We start from the raw sequence: 18,673 nt of genomic DNA, 5'->3' as shown, positions 1-18,673 counted from the left end.
CAGCTGATTGTATTAATATTTGGTTTCATTTCGATGTGACGGCCAACAAATTCAACGATGAAATACATCATTTGGAACGACACAAGCGTTTCCTGTTTTCCTTCACTTTTACAGAACGTTTGCAAATGTTCTGAAAACATTTGCTCATCTGACACGACTACAGTTCAGGTTTAGACACAAAAGTGCTTAAAAGAAAACAATATTGACTTTCATAATTCACGAGTCATGAGTCATTACTGTGGCTGCTAGAGGTCTTTGTCACTTAAACACATACACATACACATTATTGGGCATTTGAGGAAATGGCACTGGCGTTTTTCTTATGAGGACAAATTGTAGCTGTCAAAACGTATTGAAGTCTCTGACTCTGAATTACAACTTGGCTGCTTGTAAATATGGTGCGACATGACAAACAGTGTATTTAACACACACACACACACACACACACACACACACACACACACACACACACACACACACACACACACACACACACACACTCTCCTCTGCACTGAAGTCCTGGGAGGTCATGTTGCTTAACCTGCTGACACGTGGTTCTAACATTCTGCTGCAGCATCCAGCCGTGGGAAAACGATTAGGCCCCCCCCCACTCTGAAATGATTCATTTGGATGCTCTGCACTCGACCACATGCTCTCTCCAGTTGAAGGCTAGAAATGGTCACTTGAGTGCCTTTGGTTTTTGGTTGAAATGAGAATTGAGGCCGTGGACACATTTCAAACTGTCATTTGTCAGCCCTCCAAATGCTTCGTAACAACACTCAATTATACATTCTCAATGGCGTTGCTAGGTTACAGAGTGGCTGATGGGACCATCCAGTGGTCACTCGGTATCGTGGGCTGATAGAGGGTCCACACTCAGCCACTTGGCAGCTTGAGCCTGAAACATGCTCTGAAATCCACATCTGGTGATTAGGATGTGCAAATCAAGTCAACAAGCAGCTGCACGGGAGGAGGACTTCAGGGAAGTTTCACTGCTCATTTACCATCTCAAACATTATGTGTTTAATATGCATTATTTATATTCTATTGCATCAATGTTTGATCTAATTAATTTCTGGCGTCCCCTTTTGTGCTGCTGTGGACTTTATGTGTTTGACAGTTTATTTTAGGTAAGATGTCCCCTTGTATTTGTTTTTTGCTGCATTGATTCTTTCCTCTTCAGACATTGTTCTTTGTTTAAAGTTATTTTACATGAATCTTAATGTTCTGTCTTGCTTTAAACATACATTTTTATATTTTTGCTTTTATATGTTTTACCTCCCATCTTGTAGACTATTGCAGGCTCCCACTATCACTTCTTTCCTCCATGTTGATTCCCGCTGCTGAACCAACCTGATTTCCCGGATGGATTAATCAACCTTTACCTCATCTTCTATTGCCACATTTCTATTCCTGAACCCTGCTGAGGGTCCTGACTTTTCTGTGTGGACCCCCAAACTCGGTCGGATATGGTCTCATGTCATTCCTGGCCGAGAACATTACACCAGTAAGTGCAGGACGATTTCATTGATAGCTGTTCATTCTGGGGTGGGCTTTCCCCTCCACCTGCATCTCTGTGAGCAGAGAATCACTAAGAACCAGGATCCATTTTAACTTCAAAAAGCACATTGATTAAGATGTGAATTACTGCTTCAGTATCACTCATTACGATAATACCATAATTCCCATGTCCAAGAAAATGTTTTGTGAGCTAAAGAATTGAACTGATCTGATATTTGTTGCCTGAAGCCAAATCGTTTTTGTTTTTTTCCAGTTTACTCGTCTTTTGTTGCTCACTGAGCTGTTCCTTCCAAAAAACCCAAAACAGCCTGAAAAACCCTGAAACAGCCTCCTACACAAGGAAGACCTTGGTGATAACAACCCACACAGGGATGATATGTGTTTGGAGCAAAGACAGACAGAAATCTCTCACACACACCTCTACTTGTTTTAATCGTGTAAGAATCTCTTCTTTCACCTGCTATGTACAAACGTGCAAACATATAAATACATAAACATAACCAATCGGCCCAGAGGACAAATACTGTACGCAGAATATCCCTCAAACACAACACACTGAGACTGTATTCAGATAGCTGCCTTAACCTCCTCGACTGTCCTGTCAATCACTACAAACTAATGCTGCAACACATTATTCAAACCCACAGAGATTTGGGTTAAATTCTAGTGTAGATCACAAAGTTTCCAAAAGATAACAAATATATCAGGCTGAGTTTTAAGGGAATGTGTCTAGAATTATGCAACCGACATCTAGAAAACTTGCATTTGATGAAGTAGTTCAACTAAAAAAAACATGGATTCTTCGGTTTGAATATTTCACTCAGTGAAAATATCATACAGCTTCAATGGAGAGCTGGAACCAGATGATAGAGAATATCTGTGTTACCGTCAGGCAGAGTGGAGCAGGATGGTTTTATTTCTTGGAGCTGAAGACAATGGACTATTTACAGTGATTTAATTCACAGGATGTAAATGGATCACAGTGTCCAGCCTCCTAAAGTCAGACAGTAGGATGTTACACTACTGAGTTCATAGGAAACAGACAGATGACATGTCATGGGAACTATGTAATGGGGTGGCGGTGGCGCAGGAAATAGAGCGGGTCGTCCGCTCACGTCACATGTCAAAGTGTCCTGGAGCAAGACACTGGACCCCAATGGGCGGCAGGCCTGCGCCTTACATGGCAGGCAGGTTCAATATGTGACGTTTACCAGCTTCAGGGAGATAATCAGAACCATGACCTGTTTTTCAGGAACTCTATTACCGGTATGTTCTGATAAAACTCAGAGCATAGCAGAGGACATGCAGGTCTTTGTTACTCAAACGTTGACTCGTGATCCAGTGCTGGTTTCAGTGTATTGCACATGTGTTTGCTTACTCTGGTGCATCTGAACTGGAAACCTGTTGTCTTATATTTGGACTAATACTCTGTAATACTAGTAGTTCTGTCTGAAAACCATAACAGTCTCATACACACACCCTCTCTGTCTTACCTGTATATGAGTATATCGTCTGTGGAGCTGTTGTACTGGATCTGGTACATGCGGACTCCTGGTATGTGGTTCTGCGGGGGCCATCTGATGGTAGCCGAGCTGGATGTCAGATCCGACACACTGACCCTGTGCTGGTCGGACCGGGCCTGACCCCCGCTGATGTTGGACTTGATAGATGTGGGGATGTCCGAAGGCCCCGGGTCGGGGTCCAGTTTAGGGTCAAAGTGTGGTGAAGGGTTGACGACTAACTCAACGGGAGCGGTGGCCTCCCCAGCTGCATTAGACGCTATGCATGTGAACTTCCCAGAATCCTAGAAATCAGACCCAACATTTATCCTCACTTTCAAGTGAGTCACTCCTTGTGGTGTAGAAGAATACTCTTATATCCTATAAAGAAATGAGCCTACCAAAATGTGCATCGCACAAATGATGGAAGTTAAACAACTATTTGAACAAAGAACACACTTTCAACAGATTCCATGCTGCCAAATGCAGTAAAACAAATGGAGCTTAAGATTTCTTGGTGGCAGGCTAACAGCTAACAGTTGATGTGCTAATTTTCTTGCCAAATGCAGACAGTAAAAGTATTTGCAGTTCCTGATGTTGAAGTTCAATGTAATCAGTGTTACTTCAATTTACTGTATCTGCTAAAGAAATGTTAAATATATTCCACGCCTTCCTTGTCATGCTATTATTTAAACATGCCAGTCTTAATGTTGTACTGTAAATTCAAAACATACAAAAAAAAGATAATACCATATTAAGCTGTATACGTGCTTTATAATTACAAAACAATGCGTTTCTAATTTCTTTACACACTAAACAGTATGGAGCAGATCATTAAGAGCTGCAAGATAAATGTGTTTTGTTATTTGAATCTATATGACGAAAAGGTTATAAAAAGTAGACCAGCAGACACAGCACATCACCATATTCCATGGAAAAGAAACCGGGTCTCTACCTTGACTGAGGCCTTGAGGATGTCCAGTGAGCCGTTCTCGTAGCAGATGGTTCTGGACGTGTTGCCAATCAGCTTTCCATCAGGACTGACCCAATGTGTCGAGGGCTCGGGATCTCCGATGGACTTACAGCGCAGGCTGACCTCCTGACCCTCCATCACAAACATCTTGGAGGTGTGACGGGTTATCATTGGCGGCTCGCAAACAAACTCCTCCTGTTAGGGGACATAAGACCGACAAAAGTCACCATATGTACTCATTTTTAGCTTGTGGAGCACATTGTCTTAGTCTTATAGTTTTTGCTTTTCAAATGTTGATACACCAAGAAAAGAGAACAATAAAAAATGGTATAAGCGAGATAAAATATCGAAGGGGTTGGGGGAAAACATGTCACTTAAAAAGAGACAAAAATCCAAATTTGCACTTCATGTTTTCATGCACAACAGTTCACTTTCTCTCTTTCTCCGCATACATGCTCTGACTAGCTTCCAGTGGTGTGTTCTTCTAACAGCAGACTTTGAGAAGGAGTTCAATTGTTTGCACATGAAGATTAAGCGATCCCAGAGTTTTTCAGCCCTTGCAATATTTAAAACCCACCCACTGGCACCTAAGCCGGTATAAAGCTAGCCAAAACCCTGGAGGAGTATTACTGCTAGGCCAAGCAGGGCCAGCCAAGGCTTACCAGGGTTTACTCATCATTCCTACCGCTCAGCGCGTCTCCAAACGTGTGTTTTCTGGGTGCTTCTTTGGTTCTTGTTACCAGCAGAGAAGATTGCTGACCTGATGAGCGTCAGGCTGTAGCTTCAAATAAGGCAGTAGTGCCTTTCAGTTTGTATTACATTCTCACCCTCAATTGCTCCTGTGAAGCTCAGAGTAAAAGGCTATGATTGAACTGGGCTGCTCCCCGGTGTGAGTGTGAGGAAGAGTGAAAGTATGAGAATGTGAAATTGGGCATTGGAGGGAAAGGAGTATGAATACTCATTTGGGCTGAATAAATATCTGGTTTGTCCAGATAACCCGCAAATTCCAACTTTACCTCCCTTTTTTTTTTAGCTTTCTGTCGGACAAGAAAAAGTGCAGTTGCAATAAGCAGCCGAGCAGCTTTCATCGATTTCAAAGCAGGGACTCCCTTGGCGGCTGATGGCTGATGTCTGACCCCTGATGGATGCAGTGGAAGCTTACTTGTCCTTGCTGTGGGAAAGAGGCTATTAGCTCTCTGAGTATTAATATTCCCAGACACTTTGGTGACACCGAGGTCTTTGGATCGACCTCTTTACAAGGCTAATCCTCTTATAGTGATCCTACTGCACCTCTCCAAAGGAGGTCCACGACTATTACTCGAGGTGAGGCAAAGGTCTGTACATCATCCTCTCTAAGATGATACCAATTAATCCCGTCTTTATCTCATGGTGCACCTCCACTTATCATTGTAGCTCTCAAACAGCCCAGTGGGGTCGGCTCCTGAAGATCTCCAGGTGAGGCAAAACCCTCTATATCATCCTCTTTAAGGTAACATCTTGAACCACACCACTTGATTTGGCTGTTATCCCTCCGAGTATCAGTATTGCTCTGCTATCCCATATAAGTATTTTCCTAGCAGGTGTTCAGATGAAGAACAGATCTCTCAGCAGCTCCTCGACCTTTAGTCCCAAACCATCTACTTGCTATATGCAGCAACAACACATCTGAAGTGGTTTTGCTCTGCACTCTCTGAGCTGTTCTGTAATGTCTGTGGCAGTCGGTTTATGGCAATAATGAATCATCACAGACCAATAATATTAAAACGTTATCCTCCACAAAGCTGTTCCTTCAGGTAGCAGACACCGTAGTTGGCTTTTGTTCAAATGAAATCCATGCAGGCACATAATAACGGCAATGTCATGTTGTTGTCCTGTCTGATATATATATATATATATATATATACTGTCTTTGACCTTAACCCTTCCAGTCTCAGGCCCCAAAACTGCATCCTACTTCCAATTTTGTGCCTCTTCAAGTCTCTTATCAGCTTAAATATGGATGTTTGGCACATTTTCTTTTTTTGTTGTATTTTATTAGGATTCTGGAGGTGTCAAATATGAGAGCTTATTACAGAACAGTAATACGACTTACCGGTGAAATCTATGAGGATTTTGGTGTAAAGGGCAGCAACAGTCTTAGAAACAATAAATAACACAGTTTAAGATTGATGAAGCTCAAGTTAAAGTTCATTACTTAAAGTCACTTTTACTCAAAAGTGAACGCCTAGAATGTGAATAGTTTATGTCGGAGGGGCTGTTGATATGTTGATTGACAGTGAGATGGACAACACTGGGACTGTTAGGGTTAACTTATTATTGCTCTACATGCTCATATTTTATTCAGACTTTTTTATGTACCATTCTAGGTTGCCTTTGTTACACGTCCCCAGGGACTTCTGATGAAAAATAGCTTTACTGCAACATTTGCAGTAATGTTTATTAATGTGCACTGTCTCTGTTAAATAGACCAATAAATAAATAAAGCTATGTGCATTTGGGTAAAGGACAAACGTGGGACCAAATCCGTTTTATTTAATTTCTCCCTACACTGGATTAGCTTAAAACCAGACCCTGGTTATTTGCTGGGGCATAAACCTGAGCCTTTCATATCCCCTCTCTGTTTCGTCTAACTTAACAATATGATATGAGGCCGAAATGCATAATAAAATGTCATGGTTCTGATGCATTTTTGCATATCAAACTCCACGAGTCCACACTTTGACCAGAAGGTTCACTCCTCTGTGACACCAGCCATCTGCCCTGCTCAGGTGTCCTTGAGAAACAAAGTGGTCATGCTTCCACAGAGGGCAAAAGTTAAGACAGTGGAAAAACACATTTTGCTGCAGGCTTTAGTGGATTATGACACCAAACACACAATTTCTACGACCAATATAGTTTAAATGAAATATTGTTTAGGTGACATATTTGTATTAGCCAGCTAATGATGATTTGGGGCTCCTGCTATCAAGACGTACAATATTTGTGTTATTATTCTCACAAAGGTAACAGCTGAAGAGTGGTACACAGAACATGTACGGGACTTTAAATCACTGTAATCATGAATCATCTCCAAGTATCACATACACATTCCCAGTGACACCAACAGTGTGCAGGTCCAAACTTATTTCTGTAACTTGGTGAAACTGAAAACACTAAAAGTGTGATCATCTGAACTGTTCTGATACAGAAAACAATGGATCCTCTGCCCTTGTTCATTGTTTTTCTTATATCTGGACACTTTGTGTTGTGTTACTATATAACTCTACGCGCTGTAACCTCTGACTTCTCTATTAGTGCAGAGAGTTTTTTCTGACAGTATTTTGTGGCACTTCCTGGGCTTTGAAATCAGACTTTTAGGACAAGATATTACTGTTAACTTTATTGTTAATGTAGCTCTGCAGTAACTTTAACAAACCTCTCTGATGGTCCAGAAGTATTTCCCAGCCAGGTCTTTGGGTGAGGCGCAGGTCTCCAGGTCGTCCTCTCTGGTTAGTCTGCGAAGCCAGACCAGCTCACAGTTACAGTGTAGAGGGTTCCCACCGAAACTCAACACCAGCGCCGTGAGAGGAGAACCCTTCATCTTTGCGTACACTGGGATCCGCAGGAACAACGGGTCTGGAGGAATCTTCTTCAGCTTGTTGGATGTCATGTCCAGTCTGGTGATGGAGACAGAGACACAGGGACAGGGATCAGTTCATAACTTTTAGAGTACAGGGAAGGGCTGAAATCAGTCTGTTGAATCAGATGGAATGGAATGATTTGTTGAACTATTGAAACAATAAAATAAACACGTTTTTTAAAGTTTGCTTGAACCTGAATCCTTTTGAAATTGTTTTAAATGTAACTTTCAGCCATTTTACCCCATGAAAGTTAGCATTAAAGGACAACAAACCAAAGATGTAATGAAGGTAGATTACGTGCATACTGTGGATTTCAAGAACCATAAATATGAACCCAACACATGTTGCCAGCTGTCAAACAGTTCTACCATTGAGGACACCAAGGTCACGTCTGATTCCCATTTTTACTGCGAATCTTGGGGTTAACCTTAAATATAATACGTTCTACAACTGCACAGGTTTTTACAAATGGTGCATTTTGAATGCAGATTCTCAACTGGCAAGAAATCTAATCAAAGCATGGATTCATTTCTGCACCACAGTCATGTTCTTGGCTGTGTGGTGAAAGCTTTGAAACAGCTTGATCGATTAGAAGGAATCTGAGGTGGGCAGCCATGTCTAAAGGTGAGACGTAGGGAGGGAAGGGTGAGGCGATAGAAAGGGCAGCATTTAGGGAGAGAGTGAGAGGAGGAGGTGTACATGGTTATCCACACCCACACCCCAGTTCTCCCCCATCTTTCCTTATGAGATTAGAGCTGAAATGCAATCTACAGTCAACTTCAGTCATATAAAAGTAGATCAACTCAATCATTTCTATAATTTCAATCACACTCTTTTTTTTCAAAGCCACACTAACAGCACCTTTGAACAGGAGGCAAGACCTCTTCTTCAGCAGCTCTGTTCACATGCATGGAGTGTTATATATAAATGACTTTGAACATCCTACTTGGGTTTAAATCATCCCCGTAAACACACTAAACAGATTAATTCAACAAACATGACATCCTGATGACCAGTGATGGCTCTTAATTCAGTTTTTGCTGAAGATTGAGTTAATCTGTTGCAGAGTGTCGGAGATAGATGTAAATAGATGAACTAAAGTGAGATTACAAAAAAAATGATGATTAAGGGCAGTCGATGTCGGAGAGTCGATGGCTATTTGATCCTCAGCTCATAGGGGTAAACATGGGGTTCCAGGATGTGGTGGTGAAAAATCATCTTACACCACAACAATATTGATAATGTAGCATGGCCTGTCTGAGCTTGAGGCTTGTTTCCAGCTGTTTTCTGTAAACAAGCTCTGATAAATCCACTGGACACCACCTGCCCAGCACCAAACAGACATTTTTCTCAGGGGTTGGTGGAGAACAAAACCAGAGCTTCAATTCATCAGGTGACACAAGCTCGACTTCACTGGGATGATCATGTTGCTCTGTTGGATGATTTAATAGGCAATTGCTTGCTAACACATTAGTTATCATAACAATGTTATAAAGCAATAACCTGTTGGGCTACGTGTCTGTGTCTAGTGGGCAAGATAACCAATTAATTCTTTAATTAAAGCTTTAAATGAGTTCAAGGTCAATAATAATAAAGACCAAAATACTCTTCAGCAGGAAAGAAATCCACTGCAGAAGAAAGATCTTTGAAACAGATCTCCATACCAGCAGAAAACACACCAGAGTGCAGTGCACCCACATGACATAATGCATTGTGAACAAGGAATGCATACAAATGAGTACAGTTACCCCCCAACCGCCCCCCCCAGCTAAAAAAAAAGGCATAATCAGCAGCTGAATCAAAGGCACTCTGACCGACGTGTAGAAAATATCAAATTAAAGCAGAACTCCATCGAGCAGGTTGAGGGAAACTGGGCTCACACAAAAAGTAAATCACACTTCATCACTAAACATAAGAGTAATGAGGTCCAGCAGTGGACAAATATTCGAGGGTGTACTTTTTGTCATTCAGCCGCTGCACCGTCTCTGGGAATTGAACAGTAATTTGCTCACAAAAACACTGGACCTGATGACTGGTAATAACGTAGGAGATTCAAGCATTCAGGGTTGTCAGCAACAAACGCAGGTAAGTCTATTTTCCCCCAGAAAGTCCCTCCAGAAATATTCGACAACAACGATGACTTAACAAGAAGTTAATAGCTGTTGAGAGCAGCGAGCATGCTGCACTTTACAATTTTCAATTATGTTATTTCATGGGCTGCAGCCTGGTGGTGTATTAATTTGTTGGTGTGCGTTGGCGTATGTGTGTGAGTAAACTCTCACCTTCCAGACTGAATGGGACAAGTTACAAAAGCTGGTCCACAAGTTTTGTGTCTCCGGGGCAGAAAATAAGCCATTACAGCCTTTTTAATAAATGCGTGACTGTTTATCTGAACCTGGCAGGTTTTCGTTCTTACACGTTAATTGAAATTGATTACTGTTAATGGGGTTCAAATGTTATTTTGTGCCAGTAGAGTAAAATTAATCAGTGCACATATAATAAGTACAATCCATATTTGTAAAAGGCCAAACTACAAGTGCTTCACAGGGCAGCAGCCAGACTGACGCACGAAAGACTCAATAAGATGCTCGTCATCTTGAGAAAAAGTCAGAATCAGAATCAGAAGCAGAAGTGTTCAAGAAGGAATCTGGCGCAGAGACTTGAAAGTTAGTGAAGAGAAGTCGTGAGCTGGATTTCCTCAAAGATGATTTTGCAAAGTTTTGGGGCCGTTACACGCAGGATCAGGATCAGGATCAGGATCAGGGTCACTCTGAGTTAGATATGATTTAGGTGCAGACATGCGTGCCAGAGGAACTCAGGCAATGACTGGACTCAAAGGGAGTTGAAAGCTCCCTGATTTATCTGTGAGACAGGGCAGCAAGGACCTTGAATGTAATTAAGAAAAGTACAGTTCATCCCTAAATGTATTGGGAGAAACTATCAAGACTTCTGGGCTCCGAGTCTGGCTCTGCTGTCCTGCACTAATGCAAGTATGATCGGACGAATGTTTAGTGTGGAGTGAATTGCATCTGGAAACATTATGTAATAAAAAGCACAGAGGCAATTGTTTTATTTTTATTTTAGATTTTTCTGAATAATGAATAATATGAATTCACAAACACAGTCCTGTTTACTGCTCAGTTAATGTGTAACGTGTGTTTTCAGTTTGCTGTCAGAAATCAGACTTTCTGCAGCTGGAAGTGAGAGTGAGGATAGAGAGCCAAAGCTCACTCTGATCTGTGTTTGAGGAGTTTGTGTCAATAATAATAACTTAAATGAATATAAACTCTCACACAGTCTGCAAGCAGATCTTTGAACAGAACAGCAGAGCAAAGAAATGCTCAGCGGAGGAGCAGTCTGAGGTCACTGTTTCAAATCCCCATTCAGTCTGGAAGTCAGTACGGATTCTAACATTTACCATCATCTACTATCCACATGGCCTGGGGCAAGACGCTGAACCCCAAGCTGCTCCAGTGGAGCTGCGGTACAGACCTGGTCGTACTGGGCGTCTCCCAGCTGAGAGCGCGTGGAGCAAGCTGCTGCTGAACAAGGGTCCGACACGCAGGGGTTTACGCTGTGGTTTCATCCTGCCGAAAGCTTTGGTTTTATGTCTAACTGGTTTGAAAATCAACTTAATTAAAAAAGAAGCTCATCAGAGGGACTGATACAGTTGAACAAAACACTTTTCGAAATGGTTTATTATTAATTCTGATGCCTCAGTCGAAACAAAAACTCCCTTTAAAGAGACGTACTCCCAGATGACAGAAGCACTGAGGCTCTTTGATGAGTCTATTATTCTGGATCCATTCAAATATTTCTGTCTCTGGAAGATTTAGTGTTCATGTTCAGAATCAGTTGCCGTTTATCTCTGTGAGGTTCGTCCACAGCTCTCAGGGTTTTGGTGTCTTTTTCAAGCACATTCTGCTGGTATGAAAACTTACCAGAGGAAATTTGGGTGATTTTCATACTTCACTATAAAGCTGCATTGATCAGTTTTTCCTCCCGAGAGAAAGATCTGGCTGTTTAGCTGCTAAATGTACCCAGCTAGTCTTTAACTGTGTCTGTGTGCCGCTTGGCTCTGGGCAGATAGCGTACAGAGGGTTTACGAGACCTTGTTCGATGGAAAAACTGCCTATGGTGTTTAGTGAAAGTGGCTGAGACTGCATCATACAGGGCATGTGCAGTAAAACTAAAACTTAAAGGAGTTGAAGAAGGCTGAAAACGTCCATCAAGCTATAAACATGGCTTTAGCAGTATGTTATCACACTGATGAGAACAACCAAATCACAGTTACAGTGTTCAGAGTTTTACTGGAAGACTAAAATGTGCTGAAGGTGTACTGCAGTATCTGGGGGCAGAGCATTGAAATGGAACTTTATGGAGAGATGCATAAAGTTTAATCCGAAGGCGAAAGGAAGCAGGAAGATGCTGAATACGAAAGACTTGGTGCTTGGTGAGCCGCATGTGTTGTCACGTGATCCTGACCTGGCCAGTTTGTGCAGGTTGGAGAAGATTCCCTCGGGGACGCTCTCTATGAGGTTATGGTCGAGGCTGAGGGTGTTGACGCTGACCAGCAGGGCGATGGTGTCCCAGGGGATGTCCACCAGGTTGTTGTAGCTCAAATCCAAGTCCTCCAGAGTCTCCAGGAAGTCCTGCAGAAGGGGACAGAGGCAGAGACTGTGAGCGCAAACACAGATTCACACTGTCATCAGCTTTAATTGCAGATAGCACAAGAAAAGGAAGGGGGGGGGGGGGGGGGGGGGTAGGTTCCTGATACAGTGTTTAGAGAGAAAGAAGTTTCAGGAGATGAAAAGAGAAATCCAGTGTTGGGTGGATAGATAAAGATAAAGGAAGGAAGAAAGAGAAATGAAGGGGAAGATGGGAGGACAGAGAATAACGGAGAAAGCAAGAAATGACCCTGGTCAGCGCTGCACACATGTTGTTTTCTCTAATTACCTCCATACAATTCTCATAATCAGCACAATGCCACGAGTCAGCACACATTACTGAGCAAAAATACAAAGAGGGAGAAAATAAGAGGAAGGGGGCTGAAGACTAGAGAGATAACAGCCTGTTGATCAGCAAAGTGTTGCTGTAATTGCTTTCACAATTCACACAATCAGGCCACCGTTCGAATGTCACAATGCCTCAATTCTCATTACAATAATCGGTGCGTTATTGCTTTCTGAACCAAGGGAATCTCATTTCTTAATGACAAAAGAAACTTTAAGAGCTGCGAGGAGGAGTTCAAAGAGCTCTGTGAGCAGAAAATCTGTCCTAAATTGCCCAAAATGCAAGACTGTCCTCTCGACGAAAATGAAAAGTGCTGTTTTTAGTCCAAACTGCTGAAAGTGACTCATGTTTACGCTCAGTTTCAGAGAGGTTGGACGGTGTACGAAGCATCTGGCTTTGGCATTGGAGACTGGGGTTCTCCTGTCAGCAGTCCTCATGCTCAAACGACTAAATAGGTTGTTTGTCAGAGTCTTCAGAAATTACTCATATGAGTGTTTTCTTATCTGCCACCCGTTTGGCTTAGGGCTAAGGTCTGTTAAGTTCAGGCAACTAAAACTACTTGAAACAGAATGTAGAGATGGTGCAACTACATTCAGAGTCAATGGAAAGACGTAGATGTGTGTGTCTCAACTGAACATAATGTGTGCATCTAGTCCTGTCAGACAAAGTGACAGAATGAGAGCTCTTGTCTATAAACACGTTTTAAAAAACAGAATTGTCATTTAGAGGTTAGGGTTTAATCTTAGTTTATTCATGATCTAGTTACAGTAATAGTACATATTGTTCTGTGCAAATCTTAGCTGAACAATGAGAGGGAGGAGGAAGAGCTGGAGGGATGAAGGCAGGAGAGAGAGGGAGAGATAGAGAGACATCATGGCATCGTGGGTGAGAGATGAAGAGTGATGTTCAGGCAGAAGTTCAGGAGGTCTGGTCCATTAGTGAGTTCAGAGTTCACATCGCTCTGCTTCCTCTTCATGTAAGTCCTGCAAAGGTCTGAGAGCCGGTCCTGAGGGGACACTTTGGTACCTCAGCGCTGGACTTTTAATGAGCAGAGAAAGGACAGCGTCATTTAATGGAAAGGGGGGAACAGTTTATTTTAGGGACGCGTTATTAAAAAGGTGTCCAGCTGAGCAGCGGAGGCAGGCAGGGCTGGCTGACTGCGTTAGACTTCAGAGTCGGAGCCAGAAATGCGCCGGTGTTTTCACACGGCACTTGACCCTCCGCGCCACAACGAGCCAGAAGAGCTTCAATGACTTTGCAATAACTTTTCCAAACTGAGAATCTTGGCAAATGGCAGTCTGTTTCTGAGGGTGATGAGTCATGAGGTTTGTAGGCAGCACAGATAGTTTGACTTGTTTGTTGAATTGTTTCTTTCAAATTCAGGGAAATTACTTAATCAAACTAGGGAATGCTAAATTTATGTTGCATATTAGCAAACCAAAACTCCATTTGTAGCACCACAAAGATTCATTTTAAACTGATGAAGGCCCGAGGGTAATTGGTCATTTTGTCTATCTAGATTTATCTAACTCACTAGTTTGTGGTCCGATTTCTGCACATTAAATTCTAGAATAAAATCAAATGAACAAAGTAAAAATAAGATAACAGTTTTTGATTGTTCCACAGACATTAAGTATATCAGGAAACATTTCTACAGGTTTTTAAGTGTGGTTTAAAATTTAGGAAAGACTATTTTAGTGTACCTCTGCTGAAAGTTTTCATTTTGTATTTATTACTCCACTGCAGTTATTATACATATTCAACCACATGATGCTTTTCAGATTATACCGACCCAACAGTATATAAAGGAGTTGATATCAGCGTCAACATTAAAATAACATTCTACATGTTAATGAATCAGTAATAGTCATACAGTAATATACAGTATATGATTATATAAATTCAATCTGACGTGGGCAAACCTGCCCAGTGAGTATTTACTTTACTTTTACTTCATTGTGGCCTTTCCACGTTTCTACAAGAGAAGATCTGAATACTTCTTTCATCACTGGTACTAACTAAACGACTGATGCAGTCGTAGTGTTAGTTACTACAGTGGCAGCAGTGCGAGCAGTATAGTACTGTCGTGGTAGAGTAAGTAGTAGTGGTAGCAGTAGTGCTAATGTAGCTGTAATTACATGAAGAAAGCTCAACAGATGTTTTAATGTGTTTCTTTTGGTATCATGTATTTTTCTTGACGTCAGATGTGACAGTGAGAGTGAGAGTGTTCATGAAAAGGGTTCAGGTGTGGTGTTATTACCTGAAAGGCTCCCTCTGATATGCTGTGCAGCTGGTTGTTGGCCAGGATTAGGTGCCTCAGGTTCACCAGGCCCTGGAAGTGGGAGTCGTCCAGGGTGGTGAGGCGGTTGGCGTCCAGGTGGAGTGCGTGGAGGTCCTGGAGGTCAGCGAAGGCGTACGGCCGGATCTGACTGATGGTGTTTCTGCTCAGGGTCAGGTGGATCTGGACATGCAGAGAAAAGAGATTGTTATGAAATTTCTCCTTAAATACCGGATCAACTTTGTCATTCTGCATCTCTGACTCTGAAAAGTTACCCACTTTCTGTTCTTTTTAAAGGCCTAAAAGATGATTTAAATTCATACCAATCATTTAGTGAGGTTTCACTTTTGTCAAACACTATATGTGTTGGAGTGACACTCTCTGTCCTCCTGTTGAGGGAGGTCAGGGTTAGCGGATGTGCTGGAGACGGAGACAATAGAGATTCAGTGTTTCACTTAAGAACGGTTCAGCAGGTTGGACACTCGGAGCCGTGGGGATTAAATCTGCAGTCAGGTTACAGAATGGCCTTTAAACGCCAACCGCCCCGTCGCCCTTCATTAATAATTATATTAGTAATTAATACTAGAGTACAGTGGGTCCGCTGAGACATGAAAGTACAGATGAAATGGTTGAAAAATAAGTCTGGGCTTCATTAATAGATAATAGTACTATTAGAAAACACAAAACTGAGGTCAGGAGTTTGTAGGCTGCTAAATGCCTCCACTGTACATGGAATCCCATATGTGTGAAGATGCAGAAATATATTCTATTAACACCAGAGAAAGGGTCAATCAACACCCACACATTTGTAGACCTGTTTTGGAGAGGCGCCGTGATCACCGGAGACATCTGCGGCGCTCTGTCACGCTCACCGCCAAATGATTAAAACCTCATTTCCCATGTTGCCTTGTGTGTGAGCAAACATCATCTGTGCTGTTGTGATCGCGCTGCAGAGACAACTTATTTTTCAAACACTAAGGAAGTCTCCAGCTGTGATGAGCGTCTCTATTTGATGATTAAATACCACGATGTTGGTATTTCTCCCTTTGCGCGGTGCAGAGAAGCCTCTCCACCTCCGTTACATGATTACACTGCAATTAATTGGTGAAATCCGTAAGATGTCACAGATTTACCTCGGTCAATATGTTGTGTTGGAAGGCGCAGATGTTCCTAATGTTATCTGCGTTCAGTGTGAAATAAACATGAAGACTCTCCTCACTGCGTTGGCTTCCATTTCCTGTTTCTTTTAATGAAAAGTTCAGACTTGCATGTTCCTGACGGCGCTGAGAGCTGAGCAGTTTCCTTTAATCAGATATTATCACACCATTGGTCATAATCTGTGATGCTCAGTTCATTCCAGAGGTTATTCTGAACTGATGCAATTTCTTCTTTTAGTATACCCACTTTACATAACAGATTCTTACCTTCTGCTTACAGACAGGTTATAACTTACTGCAGGTGGCGATAACAGCATGTTAACTGCAAGAAAACTACAGTCTGTTGTTGATCCTGCAGGCTCGGGATCTGCAGCTCTTGGTGTATAAGTCCTGCAGGGACGGGAGTGTAATTCTGTTGCCAAACCAGGCAGCGATGTTTCCTGTCTGGACGCTCTCTACAGCTCCGGACTCCTCAGCTGTTTGTGCTGTCAATGTCAGATCCTCTGTGATGTGGACTCGCAGGCATTTGAAGCCGCTCACACTTCAATTCACTTCAAATAGTTTGACAGAACACAAGAATAGTAACACGACACTAAGGTGGATATATATTAACTACGTATATACAGAATATCCTATACATGTGGGCGCAACCCTGGGGAGCTCCTGCGCTCGGGGTGAAGGAGTTGGAGGTGTGTCTACCCACCCTGACCACCTGGGGCCTGGCGGTCAGGAAGTCCAAGGTTCAGGCACACAGGGAGGTGTTCAGTCCCAGTTCAATCAGGCCTGCACCTGTTCACACGCGTCAGAGCCCCCCTCATGTTGTGCTCAGTCAAAGAGAGGGTGTGCTCATCCCCAGCTGTTGAACTGTTAGCCAGCATGCTAACAGTGTTGTTATTAGCCGGTGAGCTGAGCTAGCGGTGTTGTTGCCAGCCTCAAACTGTGCGTAGTATGAGTTCAGATCCTGGTCCTGGTAATTGGTAATTGTCCGTAGCCCCTGCCACAGGTGAGCGGTGTCGCGCTGCTCCATCTACTTTCTTGTGCTTCCTTCACCGCCCTTCTCAGTCTGTAGGACGTCGCCTTGCACTCATCCATGTTGCTGGATGTAGGCCTGACTTGTAGGCAGCAGTGTGGGCATTCAAAGGCCATTGTATCTCCATCAGACAAAGGATGAACAATGCACGGCAGCAAAAGAGGCCACCTGACCAGAAACCATTTAAAACAACCCTATCAGCAGACGCGATTCTGCAAAATCACAGATTAAGTGCAGTGGTGTGGGAAAGGTTTGGGAAACGTCTGTTAATAAACAAACGACGTTTAAAGTGAGGTTAAGGTTCTGGAAACATTGTGGTTTTGGTAAAAGAAAGTGAAACACACACCCATCCACCAGCCTTACTTTCAGCTTCAGCACATAAAGGACACACTACGTCCTGTGTTGGCACTGAATGGGCTGGACCGAGGCTTGACACCTTCTGGATGGCTGACTGCTGCTGTTCTCTGGTTACACGACCTGCAGCATCAGCTAGTATTCAAGCATACCATGAGTAACTCAGACCACCTCGTGTCAACCAAACTGAACTGTAACTGTAAGATGACTAAAATCTTTCTAAAGCATTTAAAGAATAAAGGTTCAGGATCATGACTCATCCATGACTGACTGACTTTTCTTTTTTATGACTGGCTCAGTGTACATTAACTGTAAGTCATGATGATGACTGTGCACAAAGCCTGAGTTCTGTAAGCAGCACAGTTAAGTACCCATAATCACAGTTAAGAACACCAGTAACATTTAGTTTGTATTTTACATATATTATGTCAGAAATATTTTGTCCAAACGGAATGACACAACTTTTTAAATTTATTTTTTAAAGTGTTTACTACAGCAGCTCCCAGGTGAAACAGCAGCTGGGTCACATCCGTATCAAACTGCTAGGCAGAAACTAGTGATTGCACAAATCAAAGTGATCATGAATGTAAAGGTGTTCAGAAAACTGAGCTCTGACCAGGCTGGACATGTTGGCGAAGTCGCGGTGCCTCAGCGTTGTGATGAAGTTGTCCATCAGCCTCAGCTCGGCCGTCTGGCGGTCGATGTTGGGCGGGACGAAGAGGAGGCCCGTCTTGGCACACAGCACCGTGTAGGACGGCAGCAGGTTCTGGCAGGTGCACCGCTTCGGACACAGCATGGAGGAAGAGCAGGTGGAGAGGGAGGACAGGAGGACAAAGAGGAGGAGGAGAGGGCAGACCAGCGAGGAGACGACATCCATGGCTACGCTCCTGCTGCAACACAGACAGAGAAACAAGCCGTCAGTTCATGTAGCTTCTTGTTGCGCAAAAAACTCTCAATGCTTTTCCCAAATCATTGCTTTTTGATTTGATTTAAAGATGCCATTGTTAGACAGATAGCCATCTTCCTTCCACTAACACTGCTATATGGCTCTATAAATGAAGATTACTGCTCACAGTAACAGCATGTGAGATAACAGTGTGTATTATCAGGACAGTTTCTATGCTGTTACAAACTTTTTTGCAGCTTATAACAACATGGAAATCCTTCCTTTATGCTCAGACTTTGCAAACATGAGGAGCCCAGAATATCCAGAAAATGCTTCATGAGA

At 42.7% G+C, this 18,673-nt stretch overlaps 1 protein-coding gene across 2 annotated transcripts in view; it reads right to left on the bottom strand.

Moving 5' to 3' along the window:
- The window catches only part of LOC139285065 (leucine-rich repeat and fibronectin type III domain-containing protein 1-like protein), a 34,387-nt gene extending 16,065 nt beyond the window's left edge, over positions 1-18,322 (bottom strand). The window contains exons 1-6 of one of the 2 annotated variants that reach the window (XM_070905506.1): positions 18,062-18,322; positions 14,887-15,087; positions 12,099-12,265; positions 7,409-7,649; positions 3,976-4,188; positions 3,015-3,325 (exon numbers count right to left, since the gene is read on the bottom strand). In XM_070905506.1, the coding sequence (XP_070761607.1) occupies positions 3,015-3,325; positions 3,976-4,188; positions 7,409-7,649; positions 12,099-12,265; positions 14,887-15,087; positions 18,062-18,322 (1,394 nt within the window). The remainder of the gene's footprint in view (positions 1-3,014; positions 3,326-3,975; positions 4,189-7,408; positions 7,650-12,098; positions 12,266-14,886; positions 15,088-18,061) is intronic. The other variant, XM_070905507.1, reaches the window with a different exon arrangement.
- Between the last annotated feature and the right edge of the window lie 351 nt (positions 18,323-18,673).

The sequence above is a fragment of the Enoplosus armatus genome, chromosome 5, assembly GCF_043641665.1.
Source record: "Enoplosus armatus isolate fEnoArm2 chromosome 5, fEnoArm2.hap1, whole genome shotgun sequence".
Taxonomy (NCBI): Eukaryota; Metazoa; Chordata; class Actinopteri; order Centrarchiformes; family Enoplosidae; genus Enoplosus; species Enoplosus armatus.
This window is presented reverse-complemented; position numbering and strand designations above follow the sequence as displayed.